The sequence below is a fragment of the Lolium rigidum genome, chromosome 1, assembly GCF_022539505.1.
Source record: "Lolium rigidum isolate FL_2022 chromosome 1, APGP_CSIRO_Lrig_0.1, whole genome shotgun sequence".
NCBI lineage: Eukaryota > Viridiplantae > Streptophyta > Magnoliopsida > Poales > Poaceae > Lolium > Lolium rigidum.
In genome coordinates, this window is record NC_061508.1 from 236,019,618 (window position 1) to 236,046,628 (window position 27,011).

At 44.7% G+C, this 27,011-nt stretch overlaps 2 protein-coding genes and 1 long non-coding RNA gene across 3 annotated transcripts; 1 reads left to right on the forward strand and 2 right to left on the reverse strand.

Annotated features, from left to right (window-relative positions):
• Positions 1-2,819: 2,819 nt before the first annotated feature.
• LOC124656280 lies at positions 2,820-7,672 on the reverse strand. The gene is made up of 3 exons (XM_047195058.1): positions 6,232-7,672; positions 4,460-6,003; positions 2,820-3,049 (listed from the first exon to the last, which is right to left on the reverse strand). Exons 1-2 carry the CDS (start codon positions 7,670-7,672, stop codon positions 4,469-4,471), a joined length of 2,976 nt encoding a protein of 991 aa, XP_047051014.1. The 3' UTR covers positions 2,820-3,049; positions 4,460-4,468.
• Positions 7,673-18,932: 11,260 nt separating this feature from the next.
• LOC124683342 lies at positions 18,933-20,117 on the forward strand. Its single transcript, XR_006996641.1, has 3 exons — positions 18,933-19,045; positions 19,452-19,683; positions 20,049-20,117. It is a non-coding gene; the product is annotated as an uncharacterized LOC124683342 (long non-coding RNA).
• Positions 20,118-20,577: 460 nt separating this feature from the next.
• Positions 20,578-25,414, reverse strand: LOC124691471 (T-complex protein 1 subunit gamma). The gene is made up of 14 exons (XM_047224752.1): positions 25,339-25,414; positions 25,005-25,066; positions 24,503-24,575; positions 24,275-24,342; positions 24,117-24,186; positions 23,682-23,750; positions 23,523-23,594; positions 23,330-23,403; positions 22,966-23,243; positions 22,465-22,849; positions 22,250-22,375; positions 21,696-21,800; positions 21,129-21,203; positions 20,578-21,044 (listed from the first exon to the last, which is right to left on the reverse strand). Exons 1-14 carry the CDS (start codon positions 25,367-25,369, stop codon positions 20,856-20,858), a joined length of 1,677 nt encoding a protein of 558 aa, XP_047080708.1. The 5' UTR covers positions 25,370-25,414; the 3' UTR covers positions 20,578-20,855.
• Between the last annotated feature and the right edge of the window lie 1,597 nt (positions 25,415-27,011).

Below are 27,011 nucleotides of genomic sequence, written 5' to 3' on the forward strand. Positions count from 1 at the left end.
TGATCCCTAACAGAATTGCGATGTTGTAATATGTTGATGATTCATGACCCCAAGAAATCTATCAATTTAAAGCTTTTGTTGTATGTGTTCGAATTAATGTCAGGTCTTAAGATAAATTTTATGAAAAGAAAAGTTTTTGTGGTAAATGGGGAAAATGATGTGATTGCTTTGTATGCCAGCATGTTTATGTCAGGTTGGAAGTCTACCTATGAAGTACTTAGGTGTTTCTGTATCTTTTTCTAAACTAAAAAGTGTGGATTGGGATTTCGTGGATGCTAAATTATTGAAAAAGTTGGCTGCATGGGTTTGTGATAGTGCAACTTCTGGGGGAAGGTTGACTTTATTGCAGTCATGCTTGTCTAGAATTCTTTTATACTATATGTCTATGTTTCTTATGAACAAAACCTTTGTGTAGAAGTTGGTGAAACATATGAGAAGCATTTTTTGGCAAAGTAAAAGTAAATAAAGGGGAAGTGCCATATGGTAAAGTGGTGAAGAATTTGTAGATCTAAAGCTAAGGGTGGTCTGGTTGTCAAGACTTACGAAAACACAATATTAGCTTGTTGGTCAAATGTTGGTGGAAGTTGGAAACTAGAGATGGGCTTTAGAAAAGAATTGTTAGAATAAATATTTGAGAAATAAAACTGTTGCGAATGTAAAGAAAAGGATGTATATATGGCTGGCGGGAGACTAAAAATGAACAGTGATAACTTGATAAGGTTTTGGAAAGATGTGTGGCTAGGGGATACATCTTTAGAGCACCATTTCCTCTCATTTTTTTATGTTTGCCAAGAGCCGGAGGTGATCTTTCAATATTGTGTTGCCAAAAAAATTGTGCTTTAATTCAGAAGGAGGTTACACACGGAGTTCTAGAACAATGGAATTATAAACAGAGTAAAGCTAGAGGTTAATATGAGCGAGGCTCACGATACGATTTCCTGGAGTCTTAATAAGAGTGTGTTATTTACTACAAAATCGGTGTATAAGTACTTGGAATCTGGTGTGTGTGGTCCGAATTATAAATGAATTTGAAAGTCTGCTTTACCTCTTAAAATCAAAAATTTCATGTGGCAAATGATGCAAAATACGGTCCTGACCGAGGATAATTCAACAAAAGAAATAGGGGTGGAAATCCAAATTGTTCTTTTTGTAATCATTTGGAGGATAGAAATCATTTATTATATTCTTGTTCTTCAGCAAGAGTGGTGTGGGGTGCACTGGGATCAGTGTTGGGGACTAACATATGTATTTCTTCTTTTGGGCAGTGTTGGGCTTAGTTTTATGCCTTCTGGCCTGGGGAGAAAGAGGTTTTATCATCTGGTGTTCGCAGCTATATGTTAGTTTATTTGGATTACTCGAAACAAGATAACATTTGATGGATACAAGATGAGATCTCCTATTTCGCTGATTTTCACAGTGTGCTCCTTTTTGAAATACTGGGCAGGTTTGTACAAGGAGGAGGCTAAGGCGGCAATTGAAACTGGAGCGGACCAGATTGTTTAGGTGGCCGTGAAGCTTGCTTGAGATAATCTGGGAAGGCCTACTCTAGATCCGGTGGTACATGGAGTGTTGATGATCACCAATGGCTGCGATGTGGCACATTCTGGTACTGATGCTGGTGGTATGAACTGTTTTGGTTTGAACTGAATGCCTTAGCAAGTTTTTGTCCCCTAGAGGTATTTCGCACGAATACTTGGTGAATACTTTCAGCGGGTTTCCTGTTAGCGTCCCACACAAACGTCCCCCACAATAGCGCTATCATGTTCTTTCCCATTTCTTTCATTTTGTTTTGTTTGCTGGTGCTTCTAAAAAAGACATGGTATTTCCATTGAGAAATTAATGGAAAGGGGATAGCCCGTTTGGAAAAAAGAAGTTGCAGTTTGATACAGAACTGGTTCAAAGAACTTCCGACCAAGAAACTGGTGATTAACAAGAGAATGCCTAATTGTTCTCTTTTAGCTTCCTGTAAGCAGACTCAGCTCTATTATATTCCTAATAAAATGACCACTTCGGCGCAGAAGATAGAGAACAAAATGTTTGGCATAAGTCAGCGAGTACAGAAAAATAGATGCATAAGTAATAAACTATGAACTGTTCTACTTCTTGTGAACACACATACAACGCCCACCTAGAATGTTCCTCCATCAAGGAAATGAACCGATTAACTGAAACAAAAGGCCCTCTAAATAAAGCACTAGTCCATGATTTTTTTTTTGAGAAACCCGACACGGGATCAGTGCCAAAGTTAAACCATGCGTTCTAAGCTCAAACCAACTGGAAGCAATATCGCATCCTTTATGTACAGCTGTGTAACTGACTAACGGTCATGAAGTACCACAGATAAATGGGCAAAAGAAGTCCGGAATAGGATAACAAGTACGTAGATTCCTGGCCATGAATGTTTGCAAGAAAGATGATAAAAAGGTAGCATGAAGGTGTGGTGCCATACACCTTGATTCTAATATACGCCTCTGGAGTTTACTGCACAAAGCTCGACATCATTTCTAAGTTCTAACAGAACCAAAGGCCATGATCAGAACTTAACTCTAAGTTCCTCAATTAGAGCACAGCTGCATTACCTGCAATGAAAATGTTTGGTTGGTTTGTTTGTTAAATAGGAACTTCCTGTGAATATTGGAACTTACATCTCATCTTAATTTGATAATCACCTGGACTGAATCCCCTACTTCGTCTTCCTCACATGAAGAGAAATATTTTTGTCTGCAGTTTATGACTTGAAGTTGTCATCAGCTTCGAGAGATTTGCTTCATCTCAAGGCCCACCTAGCAACAGCTAGTACCATAGTCCATATGCAGGAATTGAGCCAATTAACTGAACCAAAAGGCCCTCTAATATAGCACTAGTACTAGTCATTAAAACGTCCTTCGACAACGATACATTTAAGTTCCAGCTGGAATAATGAAGTCTTCGCTACAGTCTACAAATGCACAACAATGTAGCTACAGCTGCTGATTCGCGGCTGCCGTTGATGCAAGGCATCGAATGAATTGGAGCGCACCATCCAAGAGTCCCATCTTCACATTACAACCTGCGATATAGATCCCAATTTTCAGTTTCTGGACATACAGTAACACGATACTCAACAAAAAACAGAGTGAGGAGCACAAAACATGTTCTGATAACAAACCAAACCATACCCTGCATAATCAAAGCTCAACACGGATATTCACAATCTGAATGATACTATACTAACCCCACAAGGTCACTTGACAAGTCCTGCCCGTTTAGTTGTGCTTACTTACTACAAGATTTGAGTTCCAATGGTGGCAAGATAAAAAGAAGTTCAAGAAGTTCGAAGTGCAAAACCATCAAAAGGTTATCTAGTGATGTGGGTCTATAGACAATCCCAACGTGTAACGGCAATAGAGTATGAAACCGAAATTGGAATTTTTGTAGACTTGACTAAGAATGAAAAAACAAAATTCTCGATATTATGGCCAATGTTTGGATTCTGAATTGCTGTATATTCTTGACCGGTTATATGCACCTAACTCAGTAAATTAGACATTTTGCAGTTCTCCACGAATGAGTACTCCTGTTCTAAAATATTAAATAATTAGGAGAAGAGCATGGTAGGTGTAGGAATAACGAAAGCCACCAAGGTCATTTTTTACCACTCCTTTATTTGTGCTAACGCAATCAATAATATAGGAGAGAGATTGGTACATGACATCATGCTACAAATGTGACATCATAATTGTACAATCATAAACTCACAACCACTAAACCCTTCTGATAACTCTATTAAAGTTTTTAAGATGACGGACAGGGTTTAAACACTACAGGATGACCAATGAGCAATCATTTCATGTGCAATTGTGAGTTTTTTATAGGTTATTATGCAAGTGTTCACAGCAGTGTATATGAACTTGAGAACATTAGATCGCACATCCATCTTGAAGCATATGAGCTGCAGCGCATCAAGGTAATATGACGAATAATCACTACCAACTAGAAGTTTCCCAGAACCTCATATTAAGAATGCACGATATACTAAAATTACTAAATTTGATATTTAGTAATTTGATAAGTTACTAAAATTACTAAATTACTCATATCAAGCTGCAGGTTTGTGTGAATATTCTAAATTTGATATTTCACCCTGAGCTGAGTAAATTAAGGCAAGACAAGAAAGTTTATCATTATTGATCCTATTAGTATCACTAACTATTCTAGTAGCTGCTTAGCTAAACAATATTGCATAAAAATGCACAAAAAATGCTTCCAGCAGTACCTTTAGCATTCTGCTGCCCTAAGATGTTAAACCAGAAAACATTCAGCAAATCAAGAATTTCTCAATCATATCGAAATCAGGACAGTTTCCTAACCACCACCTGGGTTCCTCCATAATACAAAAAACTAGTCTATCCCCTAACCACTGAATTACTCCATATAGTACATGAACGTAAGAAATTAGGTTATAAGCCAATCCATGTACCTCTAACTATCAGAGAACTAATTCTTCTGTAGCCACTGTTGCAAACTTCGCTTCTCTTTTTTCCTTTAGAAGATCAATCTCCCTAGCCAGCTCTTCTATGTTGCTGCCCAAAGAGACGATTTGGTTTGTCCAATCTTCAGCCTTTGAAAACCATTGATGCTGGAAATTTTCAATCATCTCATTTGCTGCAGCAAGTTTCTGCTGCTCTTCCTCCTGCCGTTTCCTCTCCAACTCATTGACGCTAACAACAAGGCCTCCACTATTAGGAACATCATGATAACGGAACTTGTTCGAAGGGAACTTCTTTCTGTACTCACTGAAAGAGGCCTGACTCTGTTTCAAAGCCTTCTTATAGCCACTGACCAACTGGCCCATCACATTCAGATCATGCTCAAAGTACCTAAGCTTTGCTTGATACTTATTCTCTTGCTCAAACCTGGCTGCGTTTAACGTCTGAATAATTGTGTCCTTCTCCTGCAGCAAGTTGGCCATATATTGTTTCTGTGACAGCGCTTCTTGAATATCTCTATCCTTCTGTTCATAGGAGATGCTGGCCTTCAACAACAAGGTATGTATTGGATCTGAAATATTTGCATTAAAGAATGCTGATCCAGATGATACACTATTGTTGCAGTTCCGAGCACGTTTTTGTTGATTGCCCTGCAGAAACTGCTGCTGTGCTTCCATCTGGTCATTGTACCCGTCAATATCCCCAATGTGCCTTTTCCCATTATTTCCAAATAAAAATGAACTCCCAGTCCCCAGGTCCACTCCATTCTTATGTGCATCAGCTCCCATAGCCAAGAATTCTCCAGAGGGAAGATCATGTACGTTCTCCGTACCATTGTATTCCGTGGGAATCGAATTCATTGCCTGAAGGAGGTTCGTTGATCCCATCCCATGCAAGGATCCCAATTTTTCGGAGAATCCATCATCAAAGCTCATGACATCCCTCATTCCGACATTCCCTTTATTCAAGTTCTCGAACTGCATCCCCGGAAAGGAATTTGTTGCACCCTCACCCCCATTCTCATCCTCCATCCTCCAACCCATCTCCATCCCACCCCTATACCCCTCAAATCCATCCTGCTCTGACTCCTCTCCCTCCTCATTATCGCTCTCATCCAGATTTTGCACAAATGCATTCTCTTCAGCATCCATACTGTCATCGTCATTGGCAGAGCTGATCCACCCTGCTGTGCCTCTCTCTTCTTCACATTCTTCCTCCACATCCTCCTCCGCCACTGCTAGCACTTCCTCCTGTGTCATAGACACCATCTCTGGACTTCCATCCTCCTGTGCTGGACTCACTGATACACCTTCATCTCCCTCGCATAACTTCTTTCCTGGAACCTCGTCATTTGAAGTCCTCGCTTCATGAATAACAGCTAGTGGTTCCGGTGCAACAAAATCCAGACCCAATTCATCCCCCACATTTGGTTCATCCAAGTTCATGTCATTTGCATCATCATCCACCACCATCGATGCCTCTGATATCTTGCTCCTTGCATTAGCATCCACATCCCCCGACTCTAAATCATCCATGTTCTTGCTCCTCCGATCCACATCCTCAGACTCCAACTCGTCCACGTTACTGCTCATCAAACGCGCACCCTCTGTCTCTGATTCCTCCAAGGTTTTGCTCCTTGTATCAACAGCTGCATCCCCTGAATCCAACTCATCCAAGTTATTGCTACTCAAAAGCTCTATCTTTGATTCCTCCATGATTTCCTTCATGTCAGCATCTGCATTGCCAGACTCCAGCTCATCCAAGTTATTGCTCTTCAAAGGTTGTGCACCCTCTATCTCTGATTCCTCCAAGATATTCTTGGTCCTCGTCTCAGCATCTGCATCCCCCGACTCCAGCTGCTCGTCCAAGTTACTGCTCCTCAAATGCGCACCATCTGCCTCTGTTTCACCCAAGGTCTTGCTCCTCAGATCATCATCTACATCCCCTGCCTCCAACTCATCAAGATTAATCTTTGATTCCTCCAAGATTTCCTTGCTAGTCATGTCAGCATCTGCATCCCCCGCCTCCAGCTCATCCAAGTTATTGTGTGCACTCTCTATCTTTGATTCCTCCAAGATTTCCTTGCTACTCGTGTCAGCAGCTGCATCCCCCGCTTCCAGCTCATCCAAGTTATTGTGTGCACGCTCTATCTTTGATTCCTCCAAGATTTCCTTGCTACTCATTTCAGCATCTGCATCCCCTGGCTTCAACGCCTCCAAGTCATTGATCCTCGAAGACGCACCCTTTATCTCTGGTTCCTCCAAGATCTTGCTCTTTGTGTCACCATCTGCATCCCCGGGCTCCGACTCGTCCAAGATATTGCTCCTCACAGGTGCAACATCCATCTCTGATGCTTCTTCCACAGGATTGCTCGTCACATCAGCATTTGTATCCCTCGGCTCCAGCTCATCCGAGCTCTTGGCCACATCGCCATCATCATCATCGTCCTCTAAAGACACCACCTCCAGGGCAGCCTCCCTCTTCTCTTCCTCCTCCAGCGGCTTCAGCAGATCCGGCTTCTGCGTCAAGATGAGCCTCTGAAGATACGGCCCGAAGTAGCACACCCCGTCATCCCTCTTGGGTAACTCGAGGATCTCCTTCTCAACGAGGCCCCAGATCAGGCCGGCCCAGTCAACCCTATGCGCGGACTCGTCCTTGACCGCCTGTTCCGCGGCGGCCACCTCCGGCGGCAACACGCACATGTCGGCGCCGGTGAACGCGGGGAGGACGTAGACGCGCATGAACTCCAGGACGGCGGAGACCAGCGCCGCGGGGTCGACGTCGTCGGGCGGGGAGGCCGCAGGGGCGGGCCTGGGCGGGAGGGAGAGCGCGCGCGCGAAGTCGGTGCGGGAGACGGCGAGGCGGGTGTCCCAGACGAAGCTGCGGTGCTGGGCCGGGTCGTAGTAGGCGACGAGCTGGGAGACGAGGTCGGGGCGCGCGGGCTCGGACTGGAGGTCCAGCCGCGCGAAATCGAGGAGGCCGACGGAGCGGAGCGCGGCCTCGTGGGCGGCGAGGGAGGCCGGAGGGGCCGCCGGCGGGTGCAGGCGGAACTTGGCGCGGAGCTGGGCGAGGCGCTCCTCGGCGGCGGCGCGGAGCTTGCCGGTGAGCGGCTTCTTGAGCTTTCCGCCGCCGCCGGCGAGGGATCTCCGGGGCGGCATCTCCGGATCGGGCTTGGCGGCGGCGGGGGAGGCGGAATCGGGCATGGCGACGGCGGATTTGGTGGGGTGCTTCCGTGGGGAACGCCGCTCGGGTTTCTTGCTCGTCGGTTGGGGTTTGCGTCGGGGCATAATGGCTTGAGAGGTGAAAGTTGGAGGGGCTTATTATAAAATTGCAGGTCTCCCCGTTTTCTAGGTTATTTATGGTGGATAATTGCTGCCAACAATTTTTGCAGGGTTTTTATGCTAGTAACAATTTTTGAACACCGAAAATAAACGTATTACAAGAAGAAAAAACTTAACTTATCAAATCAGTCAAATGACATAGATTTCCTTTCAAAATGTGCAAATACCCAACACATGTGCTTCACACAAATCCTGCGACGGCATTCTCTTAGACATAAACCCCTCAAGAAGGAACAATGAAAATGGTGCGAGGGGAGGGGAGGGGCGAGGGAAGGGATGAGTTTTCAAATGTTCAAAATTCATGTGCAGAATGATTCGAGTCTTTGCCACATATCATCTCAAATTCGAAAACACCACGACCTCACAAGCTCAGGTAGATAAGTGTCAAAAAGCTTTTAAGCAATCGATGCAAAGTTCACTACTGATTATTTGAATTATTAAATTAAAAAAATCTCGGCTTTGTAAAGGTTGTTTCATGTTCAAGGATGAGAAAAGGAATATCTTACGATTTAAAATTTTTGGTCTCACAAATATTGTGTCAAACCTACAAAAATAACCAAGTTTGGCTACGATATTAAAAAAATCCCGTGGATCCTTTTGAAGTTTTACACATCACTATATGTTTTCATGCGTACTATTTTTACTGAACTTTTACATATCCTTATATGGTTCCGTACTTGTACTATGTTTACCGAACTTTTCCGAAAAATTATATGATTTTGTACTTGTATTATGTCTACCAAAATTATGCACATCAATATATGTTTTCGTACTTTCTACGTTTACCAAACTCGTACACATAATTATTTGTTTTCATACTTGCTATGTTTATCGAACTTGTACGCATCATTGTATGTTTTCATACTTATTATGTGTCATTGTTTGAGCGACGCAGGTTTGTTTGACACGGGTCCATGTGAACCCTGATGAAGTAAATTAAAATAAAATAAATAAAATCAAAATAATACGACATAAATCGGGTGTGTATGAATGTGTGCAAGTATGTGCGTGTTAAATTTTATTGTGCAAAAATATAAAGAATCTAACTTGTGCCAAAATGACAGTGTACTTATAATAGTACAATGATCCTGATTTTTATTGTGTAAAAAATACAATGTCCTATTTTTTGTGTAGGCCACGAATTTTCGTAGTATTTCTTCAAATTTTGCACAGGTAACAATCAAGGCAGTATGTATGGGCGTGATTTATGTCCAAAAAATTGAAGCTTCGGAAAGTGACTTTTGAATTTTTTAAAATTTGGGTTCATGTGGACCCGACATCCGTGTTCTACTAGGTATTTTTCAATCGTTTAACCTGATTCTTTATGTGCACTTCCAAGGTTGTTGAAGGATAATATTCCATTCGTCCTAAAATAAGTGCACGTTCGTACCTAAATAAAGAGACACTTATTTTAGGACAGGGAGTAGATAAGTGTGATTTTGTGAGCTATGCTTAAATAAACTTTTTAGTGTAATTTCACATCAAAGCTAAGCTAACTTCCTTTCTTAAAAACACAGTTTGTCCAGTTGACATGGGCATACCCTTCGGGTACCCATTATTAGTATACCTAGCTCGGCCCAATATGGAGGAGACCCAATATGGAGAAGGCCCAACAAGGCAACCCGAGGAAGTAGTCGACTAGGACTCTTGTAAAACCCTAGGCTGGTTGCATATATAAAGCTAGCCAGGGCACCCGAAATAAGGAGGACAATAGATAGATAGAATATGGACAACATAGCTCCGCCTACGGCGGCACCCTGTAAACACATCTATGATCATATACTGGATTGCTAGCAGCACGTAGGGATCCTCCACCGAGGGGACCCGAAGCTGGGTACGTCGTGTGCCTAATCTCGCTCCCGGAATCTCCATCGTCGCTCTCTCCCGAAACCCAAGTCTACAATACGTAGGCATTGCCGAGGTGATCCCTCGTCAATTGGCGCCGTCTGTGGGAACAGTAGCGATTGGATTTTGTCATCTGGGCGGGATCCTTCAAATTCATCAGCAATGTCAGCAGCAAGATTGAAATCGAGAAAAAGAAACCGGGACCCCTCATCATCTTCATCAGCAAGCACAGATCCGTCGGACCTTGAGCAGCGCCTATCCCAAATACGGTTCCGCAAGAAAAGCAGGAAGAAGGCATCATCGTATCACGCTGTTTCTCAACGCAAGGGGCCAGATAGCTATCATCACGTCGCTGCGAATCTTGTACATGAGCTACGCCAAGTGCTTCAGGTAAAGATCTCAAGGATCTTGAAAGAAAGAAAGGAAAAAAAAAGCAGCGGAGCAGCACATCCCGAGAAAGCTTCATCAGGAAGTATGCAACAACTACACGCAAGGGTAATGCTTCACGAGTTCAAAGATCCGATCGGTTGCTGTGTTCTCTCCGAAAAACAAAAGATAAGTACTCTTGTTACTGTTTATTGATACGTACTTTCAGTTTGTTGTGTTTGGTCTTTGTTTGAACAACTATTCGTCTAACAAAGGTAAACGACACGTGATCGTATCTCTAGCAAGAAAAAACACCGCATAGAAAATATAGATCAATATTTGCTCCGAAATTTTTTACGAGTAATTTCAGATTTATTTGCAAACGACAACTCTCGCGGATGCCAGCACGAACCTATTAGTGCGCACTCGCCATGGAGGATTCGCCATCGGACACAAAGACCATCAGGTCCTATATTTCCAGTTAATTACTATTCGTAAAATTTGTTTGGCCAAATTTTTTTCGGGTTGTGCTGTTATTTGGGCGCAGATTTCCGCGCTCCAATACAATTTCAGATCAGAACAAGCTCCGATTACTTCGCCGCATACAGTCGCATGCTCGGGGGCTCGCCGTCGTGAACCCGACAACGTGCACTCGCTCGGGGGGCTTGCCCGCCATGAAGTCGACGATTCTCTCCTACATGCCGACTACTTCCACCGTGTCATATATTTTTGACTAAACGTCGCTCGGATCCGCCACATCGACTGTATCTTCTTCATCAAGCACTTCCAACCAGGCGCCGCGCGACTACATCGACTATGTCCGCCGCACGATCTCCTTTCACGTCGACTCCGCCACAGCCGATAAAAAAGCTAAGTGTCCCTCTTTCAAGATTCGATTATTATTTACTTCTGTTACCCCCGAATACTCGGGGGTTGCACCATTACATCATTAGAGCCAATTCATCCGGGGGATGTACCATTACTTCGTTACCACAAATATATTCGGTTACTTGGTGAATTTCTTTTCTTCGGCTCTGGATATATCTTCTCCGGCTCAGTGGAATTATTTTCTCCGGTTCAGTGAAATTATTTTCTTCGGCTCAGTGGAATTATTTTATTCGACTTAGTGGCTTTATCTTCTTCGGCTCAGTGGATTTATTTTCTTCGGATTACTAGATTGGTTTTCTTTGGGTTATTATTGGTTCACTTATACAATATTACCCGATGCGTTTCCGGGTCAATGGATTCATCTTCTATGGTTATTACCGGAACTATTTTCTTCGGATCAATGGATGTATCCTCTATGATATCAGCGGATTCATTTTATATGGTTATTTCTGGATTCTTCGGGTCAATGGATTCATCATCTATGATATTGGCGGATTCATCTTCAATATATACTTCATGGTTAATGGCCTAATCTTCAACGTGGATTCATCTCAAATACTTCATCTTGGATTCATCTCCAGTGCTTCATTTTTTATGGCGTAATCTTCAATGGTTCAATCTTCAAACGACTTCATCTCCAATGGCGTAAATTTTTGGTTGATTCATATTATATTATTGTCAATGGATTCATCCTCAATGGCTTCACCTTATATGACGCCGCAATTTCGTAAAGTTCTTCCGACATCACGGCTAAACACTTGGAGGCTCGACAACGACTTCGCCGTGAGTAACAACTGTGACACAACGTCTAAGCAACAATTATGACATCACCCCAGCAGTGCTCGGGGGCTCGGCTATCTCTTTATCAACAATTTGGTGGCATCCACTTTCGCTATTCGGTGGTTTCTACTTCGGCTCGACTTTTTCGCTGCACTCGAAGCCTTTATCAACTCAGATGCACGACCTACTTCTGTCGACTCCGTCATATCCAATAAGCTAAGTGTTCTTTTTTACGCAAAGTTGATAATCATTTACTTTCGCCGCACCCGACGCTCGGGGGTTGCGTGGCGTATATTCACTTTACATGTCATCGAATCCGAGCATCTGACACCGTATGCGAAAAAGAGAGTCAAGGAAAAGATAGAAAAAGTTTGTTTATTTGTGCAGGAGATAGCAAATTTCAAAGTATAAGAGAGAACCCGACGAAATTGTGTACAGGGAGAACTCGACGAAATTATCCTCAAGGAGGACCCGAAAAATTATCTTCAAGGAGGATCCGAAAAATTATCTTCAAGGAGGACCCAAAAAATTATCCTCAAGGAGGACCCGAAAAATTATCCTCAAGGAGGACTCGAAGAATTATCCTCAAAGAGGACCCGAAGAAATTTTCCTGAAGGAGGAACTCGACGAAATTATCATCAAGGAGGAACCAAAAAAAAAAAGAGGAAAGAAAAGTGAAGAGGATAGGCAAATCTTCGGGTCCATTGACTCGTCATTTGTTCTGAGCAAGAGCATCGGTGATGTGCCTGACGACAATATAGAAGAGCCCAATATATTCGGCTGTCTCATCAAGCCCGAGAGAAAAATAGAAGAACCCGCAAAATGGGTCATTGCATCAGCCGAACAAGGCACTCGACAATATATTCTCAGAACGCCAAAGTTGCGAACAATTTCTGAATGCCGCAAAACTTTGCGAAGGTAAGACCCCGGATCCGTTCGTGTGGCGTGGCGCCGTCTCCGACGTCGGTTTGCTACTTTTATCCGTATCAACGGATACGAAGAAAAATCCTAACGGACGCGTTAGGTACCCGATAAAATATGGCCGGGACTCGACGGAATGGTAAGACCTTAAGCGGCACTCGTCGAGTTAACACCAGTATCCCGAGATCATGTCCAGGGACGTGATCTTGAAGTAGGTTTTTGCGGATTGCCACTAGAGCAGTTAACTAGTACCTGATCTGTCAGATGAACTAGCCCCAATTACTATTATCCCTGTACAATATAGATATGGATGTCAAATAAAAATAGCAACGGTCTGGAGTCGATAAAAAGAGGGGCTGCGCCAAGTTGTTTATCGAGTAGTACAACTTGAGCCTATGCCTAGGTGCAAGCACCTGCTCATAGGCTTGGGGCTACTCTTATCGAGAGTATTGTTCACCCTCCCGATAAAAAAGAGGAAAAATTGTGGAGTCAATTACAAGCAAGTTGAGCCTACACCCAAGTGCAAACACTTGGCGTAGCCTCGGGGGCTACTCCCATCGGGAGCGCTGGTCGCGCACCCGATAGAAAAATAACTTCGACATCATCTATGACAATCAAGGTTTGTAGACTCAACTCGATTCTACGACTCGAGTGGAGCTTACTCCCATCGGGAGCACATGGATTTCATCAAGTCCTCCAGAAATATAGTTAAGTTCTTCATCGAGTAGTACAACTTGAGTCTATGCCCAAGTGCGAGCACTTGCCCATAGACTCGGGGGCTACTCCCATCGGGAGCGCTACCGCGCACCCGATAATTTCAAGAATCGTCGACATCATCTACGCTACACATGATCTACGACATGGACCTCGCCGCGTATTTTCTTCGACTCCGGAGATGGTTATGCTTGGAGTTTCTACGCAAGTCTTCGACTTCCCTATAAACTCGGGGGCTACTGACAAGGGCATACCCTTCGGGTACCCATTATTAGTATACCTAGCTCGGCCCAATATGGAGGAGACCTAATATGGAGAAGGCCCAACAAGGCAACCCGAGGAAGTAGTCGACTAGGACTCTTGTAAAACCCTAGGCTGGTTGCATATATAAAGCTAGCCAGGGCACCCGAAATAAGGAGGACAATAGATAGATAGAATATGGACAACATAGCTCCGCCTACGGCGGCACCTTGTAAACACATCTATGATCATATACTGGATTGCTAGCAGCACGTAGGGATCCTCCACCGAGGGGACCCGAAGCTGGGTACGTCGTGTGCCTAATCTCGCTCCCGGAATCTCCATCGTCGCTCTCTCCCGAAACCCAAGTCTACAATACGTAGGCATTGCCGAGGTGATCCCTCGTCACCAGTGATAGTGAGCACACGAGTTTCACACAGGCAAGGATTTTGGAACCATTTCTCCGAACTCCTGTCCTCCGCTCAGTGGGTAAAATAGATAGGGGAAGCAACAAATAAATGGAGAAAGCGCAGAGAAGGGAGAAAGCTTTTTAACATGAACGTTTACAACAATTCTAATAGTATAGCCGACTGTTGGCTATAAGCAAGATGTTATGTCATCTATAGTCAATATGTAGCCAACAAGTATAATAGTTTGCTATAAGAATGTACAGTTTTTTCAATGGATGACCATATTTCATTCACACAATTTGTTTAGGAGCACGTGCTAGAGCTAGCTCTTGCATAAGAGGCTAAATATAATCTCTCTTCTCTTCTCTCTTCTCCAACTAGACATAAATATGTTATTTTAATCCTTGTAGCCATCTGACTAAAATTTATTGTACTTGCTCTTAGAACTGGATAGTCGATATCCTTGAAACCTGGACCGCGTTGTGACACTTTGTGATATGTGCATAAAGTAAGGAGAAATAAATACTGGTGCATTCCTTGTTTAATGATTGGTACAATACATAACATTGCATGCGGAGCAAGGATGGTTAGTGAAATTAATTATTCTCTTCTAAAATGTCATTTATTTGTTAGGCTGGCCATAGTGCTAAGTATCATGTAGTAGTATCATGTATATGATATTATCTCTATATTGAGTGGTATCATGGAGTAGCATCATAGCTACGCTATATTTATTATTTCTTATAATTTCAATTCAAATTGTGTACAAAATTTATTTGGCATTAATTTTTCTCGTAATATGCGCTATGATACGGTATCCACATATGTTACTCTAATCTCCTCTTTCCTCCTTAATTAAGTGCCACATTAGCATTTTTGTGAGACCAATATTACCTCCATTTCAAGGAATAAGGCGTCCTCGTCTTACGTGTTTTTTGTTTAACCAAAAATCACTTCAAATAGATAAACATTATTTGTATGAAATTAGTATTATTGAAAAGTTCTTTTCAATACAAATCTAACTATATTAATTACATATAATATAATCAAGATTTTGTTGCTCAATTTTTATGGTGAAAGTTCATCTTGAAATACGTGTATCCCTTATTCCTTGAAACGGAGGTGGTATGCATTATACTAGCTAAGATACTAGCATTATAACTAGCATTATAAAGCACATGCGCACTCCATATAACAGATAAATATGTGCCCACTCCATAAAACAAATAAATGACATTTATTTGTTATAAAGCACATGCTCACTCCATGTAACAAATAAATATGTGCCCACTCCATATACTACCTTCCATCTCAGTTTACACGGGTCCTAGGCATATCCCTAGATTGCTAATTAACCAACATAATTATATATACTACAAAATATATATAATTAGAAACTTCAGATGTTGTGCTTTTTAATGGTAAAAATTTTATAGTGTAAATTTTATACTCCCTCCGTTCCTTTCTATAGTGTCTATAGATTTTTGGCACGGAAATTAGCGCAAGAGTATTTTTTACACAAGACCCCTTGGCTGAACATTTTAGATCAGACTAAAATTAGGGAAATCGATAACTTCCTAACTTACCGTAACAAATCCCACAAATCTGTCTGGTTGATTCTCTATATATGTGCAGCCAGGTTTAATTAAGGAAAGAAAAAATTGCTTCCTAAATCTAAGCAATCCTTGGGTCATGCATTAGGAATCTCAATTAATTGTTTCCTATTTTGTGTAGATTTTTTTCATGCATGTCGTGTGGGAGTTGACCGGTGGAGGGGGTAATTGAAAAAAAGCCAAGCTACAGCCTTATATTGTGAAACAAATGCCAAAAATCTATAGGCACTATAGAAAAGAACGGAGGGAGTATTATATTAATTATCTATATACTTAATAATAAAGGAGCTAAGATTTCTGCCAAAATTTTCGTCCAACTTTTTATTGGACCGTTTTGCCCTCCCACCAAATAACATAATACCACGCAATGCCATTATACCGGTTCATGGTCTTTTCTTTTCCCCAGACCGTCGTGCTCCCAAACTTCGTATTCCAATCCAAATTCAGAGTCCCGATCGACCGCGATTCTTTCTTCCTACGGATTTAATACGGAGTATATTAGTTCCAGCCGCATAAGCATCACCAAAAATCCCAGAATCCAAGACGTCGGAAGTCGCGGAGGCCGGATACCTGACCTGACCAGTCAGATCTCGCCCCCAGCCCTGCTCCATCGAGGATGATGAAGTGCTTTTTTTTAGATAAAAGGCACTGAAGTGCCCGACTTTGAATTAACAAAGCCAACAACGGCGAGAAAGATACATAGTGCTGAACCCAGCTTACAAAACGACACCACACACCCACACGAACTACCGAAGAGGCTACAACCGGAAGCGCGACCAAGAAGCTCAGCCAAAGCGCCTACGAGGACTCGAAGAAGAGCTGGAGTCTACAGTGTCGGGCCGGAGCTCACCCGAGAGCGAGCCATTTTCACGCGCGCCTCAACAACACTCCTTCGTCGCAGAAGCGCCACCGGAAGCCGACCACCACCGGGGACCGACCCGCGTTGCTCGCGGACCGAGAGGTAGCACCAAGGAGGCTCGACCGGGGAGGGCACGGAGCAAGCCTTGCCGATGATCGCCGGAGAACCACCGCCGTCACAACCATCGGAGAGCCTCGTGTTGTGGACTCCAAGACGATGTCTTCAAGAAGAGAACGACACCGGAGTGCCGCCACCGCCCGATCCGAGGATCTAGGGTTTTCACCCGAGCCTCGTAGATGGATAGAGAGAAGCCCCGGTCGACGCCTTCGGGAAGGTCACGGCGTCCGCGGACGTCGCCGTCGTGGCCCAAGCGGGCAAGGGTTTCCCTCGGCAAAATCCCTCCACCATCTACGGATTGGGCCAACCAGCGGGTCAACCCACCACCGCACCACGCCGCTCGCCGGCGCCACGCCGCCCTCACGGCCGTGGACACCGGCCGACACCCGAGCTTCGGCACGCCCGCCAACCAACAAGCTCCCACCTTCCAGGGCCGCCGCCCCGGCGTCCAAGCGCACACACCTCGAGATTGAAGAAGGAGACACGGCCCGCCGCGAAGAACCCGAGACGAGAGGCGGCGGGGGGGTTTCCACCAGCCGGATCGGCGGCCGGCAGCCCCTGGCTGCCGGCGGCCCTCGGATCCGGGGGTAGATCGGAGCTCGGAGTGCCCGGAGGCCCCTGCCCCGGCCCGAGCCCACCCGCCACGCGCGCCTCCACGAAATCGTCGGGTCGCCCCGCCGCGCCGCCGCCCAGGCCGTCTTCCGCCGGAGGAGCGTCCGCGCGCGTCACCAGCCGCCGGGAAGATCCCGAGAGACCCGCCCCGCGACGGGTACGCCGGGAACACGAAGCCGCCACGCCGCCGCCGCACGACCACGCCACGGCTCCCCTCGACCAGCGCCGCGCCCCCGCCGACCGCCGCAGCCCGCGCCACCGCAACCGAGCGAGAGGGGAGAGAGTCCCCGCCGCCGCCGACGCCCCCGAGGCTTCGCCCCGGCGCGCCCTCTGGCGGCGGCGAGGGAGAGGACAGGGGAAGGGGAGGCCCGGCGGCGCGCGAGTTAGGGTTTCGCCCTGCCGCTCGCGGGAGCGGGCAGGGACGAAACTCGATGATGAAGTGCTAGCGCCATCCATGGCTTCCTCGGCGATACTCTTGACGTGAGCGTCGGCACAGTCCGCGGGTCGACCCTCCACAGCGAGGATGCCCGATGCAGCCCCTGGCCTGACCCTCCACAGCGAGGTTGCGGTCACAGCTCGACCCCCGAGGCCGAAGCGTTGGCGGCGCGCCCTCCACGGCGAGGCTGCCGGCACGGCTTGGCACTCCTCGGCGAGGACGGCTGGCAAAGATTCTGCTCGGGGCCTCCTCGTACGATGGGTGTGGTATCCGCTCGATACCCGTGGTGGATGCATCAGCGACGCGCTCTCGTTGGCGAGGCTCCCGGCGCGGCCGTGGCCTGGCTTCCCATGTGCGTAGGTGTCGGCGGTAGAGGCAGCCGGAGGAGAGCGGGGCAGAGGGAGCCGGAACTGCTTCGTGATTAGCTGAGGATTCGAACTTTCTTTTCTCTGTTATTAGCTGAAGAAAGGAGTGACGGCCTCTACTCAGGACTTACTCATGCTTTTCAATAACTGGTGTGCCCGCAGGTTTGATGTTGAATTTCTCCATCTAGAATACAGAATGGTTGATTTCCATGGACCTATGAAATTCTTGCTACAACATCGTCCATGTGAAATTTGAATCTGCTGCTGCACTGTGGCCGGAGAGGCAGCGATGGACTCGTATCGTATCTGCAGTCTCTAATCCCGATCTGGTGGATACCAGGCAATTCTCCTCCGCTCCCATACACCGTTCGGCGGTGCTCGGCTCTTGATGGCCTCCACTTTCCCCTCTCTTTTCTGGTCATGGTGCCCGGATTGAAGGTGGCGGAGTAGCGCTGAGGCTCAGGTCTCTGGTCTGGGCGATGGATCTGCAGCTTTCCCTGCCGCCGGCGACTCTCCCATAGAGTATCCCTCTCTCCCTACTATTGTCCCTCTGTGGCGAGACATGTGCTGCCACAAGTGTGACTAGCGATGGAGCCTCTGGTACTGCTCTGGTCGGGATGTGATGGGGGATTTCATAACCAGGGGTAGGGGACACATGATCGAAGACATTGGTCTTTTTAGTCACTGCTAATATGTTCAATCTGTATGGATAAGCCCTTTGTATCAGGTTAGCTGCCTCTTGTGTTCCATGGTTCCTGTTTGTTTGAATCAACAAAGTAATACTAATATGTTAATTATGTATGAACAAACCCTATGTATCAGGCAGCTAGCCTCTTGTGTGCTATGGTTCCTGTTTGTTTGAATCGACCAAGTAATTTTAATATGTTCCGTCTGTATGAACAAACCCTTATGTATCAGGTTCCTGTTTGTTTTTTGAAATTCCAGCATTTTTTTCAACATTCCTTCTTAAACCATTTAAACTAAAGAATTTATTTGTTTTCCGTGGCACTTGCCGGCTCCAGCAATCGATGCGGAGGTCATAATCACTTTGTGGAAGTACCGTAACTCCGTAAGTACTATCGTATATGTATGATGATTTTTTGGAATATTTGTCGGCAACATGCAAAGCCTTTTCGAGCGCTGCATGGATCATACCATGGTATCAGCACAACTTAGAGCAGATTTGATTTTGAAAGTTGGGTTGTGCTACATAAAAGATGCAAGGCAGTAGAGCCAGCGAGGCTTGTATTTGAAGTCACTCATGAACTCCCGATGTTCAGATCTACAACAAAAAAAAAAAATTATGTGTCGCTTCACTCTTATCTGGTATAATCTATCTTTAGAGTGTGTTCTTTTATTTTTCTTCATTTTTCAATCTGCTTTTAGTACTAACAATTGCTACGGTGACCTGCAATCTCGCCCGGAGTGTGTTCACTATTTTTTTACAACTGATTTTGCTCACTAAATTATTGCAGATGAAGACCGTGGTTCCCCGAGGTAGAGCGGCCGTAGGTGCGGCGCACCGGGGACTCGAGTTATGCGACACAGGGTGAAGGCCATCGGAACCTTGATCCAGGGTGGCGCGGTGATATACCACTGGTGCCCCGAGCCAAGATGAAGCGGTGTGCATGCGGACGGTCCCCGAGCTAGGCACTCGGCAAGCGGTGCCTCAATCCTTGGTTCTAGGAGGCTTAACAAATATGTTGGGTACTTCCCGACTTTAAAATTGCCTCAAATATTTTTAGTTTAATTTCAGTCTCATTATAGTAAAATTGTGTTGTTATTTCTTCTTGATACTCGTTATTAGAGTAGCATCTCACCATGTCAAAAATGATTTGGTCTATCAAAAAATATTTAACAAAAAACAACCTGTTGTAGAAAACAAGATTGTTTGTTTTAACTTTTAAGAACTTTGTGTTTTAGCCCGTCATAATTTTTTGACGAGGGATGCAATGGGGACATATGGGAGAGGGATGAAAGAAAGAGACATGGCCAGTACCGATTGTACGATACAACTATGTAACCTCATCCAAGGAGGTGGGGCTAACAAAAGGATGATGTTTGTGTTCTAGATATCAACCAAGGACCATGGGACAGACTTGCGATTAGCTCCGTAGCGAAGCACGGGTTTTGTCCTAGTAAATTGATAATGTTGGGATATACATAGACCCTCTAAACGGGGACGGAGGGAGTAAGAAATATATGATATTTCAAATTTTGGCGAGTACCTTGGTCTAAAACACCGTGTCTTTAATTTTTTGTAGGTACGGATGTATCCATAACTAAAATACTTCTATGTAAATCTGTATCTTGACAAAAGTAAAACACCTATTTTTAAAGAGTGAGCATAAAATCTAATGACCAAGAAAAAATATTTTCAATCCAACTAAAGGCATGTATCCAAAAACATCGACTACTTTCATATTAAGGAGAATTGACGTAGACTTTCCGTCCTGAAATTCCCAGATTTCACATAAATTTTAAAACATTAATTTAAAATGTCAAAATATGATTTCCATCCACAACTGAAACCCTAAAACTGACATTATCGTGTCTGCACACTAAATCCCATTCTGATAGCCGCGGTCTAACTCCAAAGACAAAAATAACAGTAACCAGCCTTGCAAAACCTCAGATCCAAAAACACTGATACAATACACACAACTGAAACAGCATACCCCTCATTCAAACATACGAAAATGCTACAGCTCAGGCTAATACTAGACGACCTTGGAGACCTGGCCAAGAACAAACATTCAAGAAATCCAACCAGGCAACGGTGATTTCACGTGCTAACAAAACATTCCGCTCCATGGGAGCTATTCTGCCATCAGTACATAAGATTGACAGTGCAGGCTCACTCCAACAGCGTAACAGTTCTACTCTGGGATCATCTGTTCAGTGTCAGCATCTCCCTCCGTTTCGATCTGAGGTTGCTTGGGGCCACCGCCTCCTGGAGCCTGCTTCTTCTTGATTCCACTGACAATGTCGTCAATCCTTAGAAGCATGCAAGCTGACTCGACAGCTGTCTTGAATGTCTGTGCCTTCACACTGTACGAATCCCAGATCTACAAAAATAAAAGGTAGTTGTGCTCTGCTTAGACATGCATGCACACAATACAAGCGCAATTTATGAAGAGAGTAAAAGTTACCTTCCGCTCTTTCATGTCAACAATATCACCAGACCTTCCATCAATGCCAACCCAGGGATTTTCACCATTCGCATGCTGAAGCAATATAATATATGGCATTTAAACAACAAGTGGAAGGAAAGATATCAAGTGCCACAAAAAAATTATCTTTTAAGTGGAAAAAAGCATTATGCAGAATATTAGTTCGTTTTGGGCGTGGGATAACTATAATTTTACTGTAAGCATCAATTTGCAATTAAAGTACTGAGCTGCCTGCGCTTAAGAATGTACGGAATAGTTAGCTACGTGTATTGTCAAAGATTATCAGCTACAGTAGCTCAAAAGAGAAGACTTGAAATACTGTATCAAAGCCATTGATGTATCAAACAAAGCCTTAGTCTTCCAACTGACTGAGTTTCAAAGGGTGGTCTATCCAAAAATCTAAAACCTAAATCTAAGCAATTCTACCCAGCTTATTTCCACTAAAACCACATCAAGAATAATGGAAAGGAATGAGTATTAAACAAGATCTGCAGCTGAAATGGAGGCCAGAGAGCTCAATATCATTAAAAAAGAAAAAGCTATTACCTTTCCTTGGAGTTGTGTCATCATCCTGATAACATTCAAACCACAATTTTGAAGTAGAGTTCTTGGGATTGCTTCGAATGCTAAAGCAGCAGCTTCATAAGGCCACTGATAAAAATATACAGAAAGTAATCAGAAACTCTAATGCATGATAATCGCAACAGAAAGCTGCCATCTGTGCAATGCCCCAAAGTAGACCTGGGCTAGGCCTGGCGCCCGACCTTCAAATGCCAAGACTGGGCCCAGTAGGGCCCAAAAAAATTGGCTATTTTCACATTTACAGATATTAAATTAATCATTTATGAAAAATATAAATGAATTAATGCACCTATTATAATTTTTTTAACTATTTTCACAAGTTTCAGGCTTCAGGTGGGAAACTGAAGCCCAAGACCACACATTGGGCTTTCAGGCCTGACTGGACATGCCCACACGTATCCCAAACAAAATTATTCAGCATACTGCAGTAGTGCATAGTTATGTGAACATACAACAGGCCTCCACATAAATGACTTCATTACTCATAAAATACTAGCATAAAACTTCTGAAGCAATACCTTTTCTACACCTTCAACTGAAGAACTCTTTTGCTTTAGTGTTGCCGATACAGTCAATTCAGCAGCACCACCTCCAGGTAGAAGTTTTGGGTTTTTCAAAATGTTCCTTGCAACAGACATTGCATCCTGCAAAGGAAAAAAACAAAGAAAGGCCAAGATAAAGATAAACCTTCTTACTAAAAAAAAACAAGGTCTAAAGGAGAAGAACAAAATACCTGAAGGTTTCTCTCCACCTCGTTCAAGACATCCTTGCTTGCTCCCCTCAATAGAACAGTGCATGCTTTAGGATCTTGGCAGTCAATAATGGAGGAAAAGTATTCATCACCAATCTTCTTAACCTCAAAGAGGCCAGCTCGTGTTCCCACATCCGATTCTTGAAGCTCCTCTGGCCTGTTCACTATAACTGCACCACAAGCCTTAGCAATCCTGTTGTTGTCAGTCTTCCTAAGTCTACGGATTGCACTAACACCAGCCTTGCTCAAATAATGAATAGCAAGGTCACTGAGACCTTTCTCTGTAACAACCAAGTCAGGCTTGAATTTCAAGATTTGCGCACAAAGATTCTTTATGTATTCTTCCTCCAGCTCTAGCAGAAGCTGCCTGTAATAGCAGATTTAACAGCATTACTATACACTCCAGACCCATAGCAACTCAATAGGATTACTGTAGTTGATAATACATATGGGCAGAAGAATTTGAATCTACACATCACTTACCAATCTTCTTCCTTCATCAACTCAGCATTTGTCTGATTTTCTCCTTTCTTGTACTCAACAGGGCAGTCCAGAAGGATGATGCGTGGGTTTACTATCTTCCTTTTCATTTTTCCAGGAGCCACAACATCTTTATTGAACATGACTCCTTTAAGAACCTTTGAATCCTCCAACTGGCCACCAGGAATCTTCTCTACTTTGATATATTTCTTGATATCAACTTCACGCATGCCTTGACCTAGGTCAACACCTGCTGTTGTAGTAGCATCTATAGCAAGGTCCTGAGAAGATATCAAATACTCAACAAAATTAACCCATGAAGTGAATCTAGCTGGTAGCTAACTTGACATAAAAGAACGACACTTACAGCAATTAGGTCACCAAACTGACCAGTGAATTTTGTACCAATGGAGCTCTTCACCAGCCCTAGCATTGCCACACCTACAGCATGGTAGATCTCAGTTGCATCAGTTTACAAAATAGAACATGGTTTATGTAAGAGAACCAATTTATCCACCAGAAGAGTGATAGTATTTGCAACATTCTGGATGGAGACTTACGGTCATTCACATCAACAGGCATTGCAATTTTGTCAAGGACAGCTAGAGCATCCTCCAGAGCTCTGGTGTATGCTAAAACCAAGAAACAATAAAAAGCTTCAGGACAGATACATAAATCGCAAAAGGACAAAAAGTAAGCTAAGAAGCAACAACAACTACCTCGGCAAATGACAGTGGGATGGTAGTTCTTTTCAATAAACGCCTCTGCAACATGGAGCATCTCACCAGCTAACAAAAGTGAAAGTTAGTACGGGAGAATAAAAGCCTAATACCAAATAAGCTTGCTTGCCTGAAAGCTAACTTTTAGGTACCCAATGATTTTGATGAGCATCTATTACTCATTCTTACTAGCTAAACTTTGAAGTACTGAACTTAGTGTACTTAGCTACAAAGAAATATGTTTTTTTGGCAGCTCAGACTTGCGATATGCTTAGTTCAACCAGAAACAGCTTTGACAAATATCCCAAAATTTGATGACCTCAGGAGACATGCTTATGAGAATAATAAAAATAGGACGCTAGCAAATAATGATCTTGTTAACTACTCATCAATAGCAATTGCCAGAGAGGAATGTATCACAGACACCATGCATACCAAGAATAATGACAGACGTTGTGCCATCTCCAACTTCTTCATCCTGTGTGCGGCTTAGCTCAATCATAGACTGCACACAATGAAAAGGTAAAGTCAGATTCAATATGGCTCGACAACAAATGATAACCTCACCGACAGTAACCAAGCATTCCTCATACCTTAGCAGCAGGATGTGCAATGTCTATTTCCCGCAATATAGCATTGCCATCATTAGTAACCACAATACCTTCAAAAGCAAAAAAAATGACTCAGATACAATAACCTATAACAACCTTGTAAAAACATACTCCGTATTCTATAATGCAACATGATGTAGAATTATCTCCAGCATGATGTGTAGTTAATGCAACAAAATGTTAAGACTACGTTAGAGCATGCGCAAGTACCTCCACTGGCATCCAGGAGCATCTTCAACATGGACCTAGGGCCCAATGTAGTGCGAATGATGTCTGACACAGCCTGCACATAGAACAGTTAAGAGTAATTATTATTACCTACTAATAACACTAGAATAATATACAAATAAATGCTCTAACTGTTGTCCTCACAAGTCACAAACTTAAAGCTAGGTCTGAACTTGTTGGGCTAAAACAGTGGCAAACCAAAACCGACCTACCACACAACCAGATCACCAATCGCAGGTTTGTTGTAACTTGAAACTTCAGATTATTAGGCTAATAAGACACCTAAACCTACGCGATGCCCAGGGCAAAGGAGGGAACTGATTGCTTTGACATCTCGACTCGCACCACCTTTTGCAGATCTATGACATTGTAACAGCGATGCTCCCTACAGTGGGGCTAATTGGCTACGATCTAGCTCGTGGTGCTTGGTAACGACACACCGCCATACAACGGAAGCAGTGACACGGAGCTTATGAGTGCATACCTTGGCGGCCTGGATGTTGCCTTTGTGAACCTTGGCGCCGGATTCCCTCTTCAACGAGTCCTCTGCGCGAAATCCAAACAAAAACGCATGCTTTAAAAAAAAAGGCATAAAAGGAAGCGGCGGAGATCAGATCAGGGCTAGGAAACCAATGAAACTGAACAGACAGAACCGAATCGAGGATTCGTTCCACGGGATCGGGCAAGTTTCGCTACGAGGAGTTCAAGACCCGGCCTTTGTCAAGACCTAGAAGAAAATACGGGGGATGGGGAGGGGCGGAAACCCTAGGAGCCGGGATGGGGGAAGGGCGGGAGAGGCGAGGGGGGAGGGAGCTTACTCAGGACGAGGACGGGGGCGTGCAACGCCATTTCGGTCCGGCGGGAGACGAGGCTGTTGGCAGAGTGCGGCGGCGGCGGCGAGGGGGAGGGGAGAGGGAAGGAGGAGGAGGTCGGCGCCGCGCGATCTTTCGAGCTGGAGGGTTTGTTTTGGGTTTTGAAGTGGAACCCTGGCCGCACTCGCAACCATAGGGCTCGCTCCTCACGTGAGCGTGCGCCTGAGGGTGACCTAGGGATCCGACAGGTGGGCCCGCTGAATGGGCTACCGTCATTCATAGTTTCATGCCATAAAAAAATCCACATATTCTATTTTTGAAAAGATGGATTATCTTTACTATTAAATGGGAGTTGGTCGTTTGACACACAACACACTTTGGTGGTCGTCATTGAAACCATCGTAGCCATCAAATCTAATCTCGCCGCATCTATGTTGTCCCACACTTTTTCGCTCCTTCCCACTTTCCGCGTGTGATTTATGGAAGGAATCAATCAAAACGATTCTCAATCAATACAAATTAATTACATGATGTTTAATTTCCTCGTATGTGGCTTTTCTTGCCCTGGTATGCAATCAATCAATATATCCTCCTATCTAGAGTGACGTCGTACCACCCATGACAAGCATATAGGGAGGAAACGAGCCAAGACCTACCGATGGAGCTCCAGGCTTGGCTGATGAGAACGATCAAGGTAGCGCGGCGGCGGCGCTGGGCGACGGCCACGTCCGGCGGAAAGGGCGCGGCCGGGAAGAGCTCGTCGGCGGATTTATGCAGGCTCCCATTCGATTTATTCCGAGAAGAACAACACTACCGATGGAGCTCCAGCCTTGGCTGATGAGAACGATCAAGGTAGCACGGTGGTGGCGCTGGGTGACGGCTGCGTCCGGCGGGATGGGCGCGGCCGGGAAGAGCTCGTCGGCGGATTGTTGCAGGCTCACATTCGATTTATTCCGAGAAGAACAACACTATCGTGCAACGCCCGCCGCTCCTGGAGGCAGGATCCCGCCTGAGCACCGTCACGCGCAACCCGTGCTACGTGAGTTCCAGATCCGAAATCTTGTAGATGCGCCAATGCAGAAGTTGTTCGATGGAATTGCATGACAGGATTTTTTCCCCTTTTGTGTGTGCAGGGAGACAGGTTCATAGCGGACCCGTCAGCGATGGACATGGACGTCGCGCACTACCTACTCACGGAGACCAAGAAGGACAAGGAGAACGTTGCGAACATGGCGGCTTTCCCGTCCAAGGAGGCCTACCGGAGGCTTCTCGTGGAGAAGCTGCTCAATAACCGCACACCGATCCTCGCCTTGAGGAACAAGCCGCCGGAGCCTGAGAATGTCTCGGTTGCGCCGCTGCGGACACGATTTCTTATCACCAGACCAAGCAGGCGAAGCAGATGCGCTACATTCCCCATTTTTCGCGAAAACGCAAAAAGCTTTGCGTTTCGATTCATTGATAGAAAAAGAAGTTTACATTACAAGCCTAAGAAAAGGCCAAACACCCACAGTACACACCCGACACTCAAACTAGACTACGACAAAAAGGCTGAAATCCGTCGAGTGCTCCTCCGAGACGCTCGCGAGTGAGCTCCTCCGCAAGAAAGAACCCTTGCCGATGGAAGTCGCGGTGCTTGTGCATCATTGAAATTACCAAGAGCACCGCGGCACGTAGCCAAG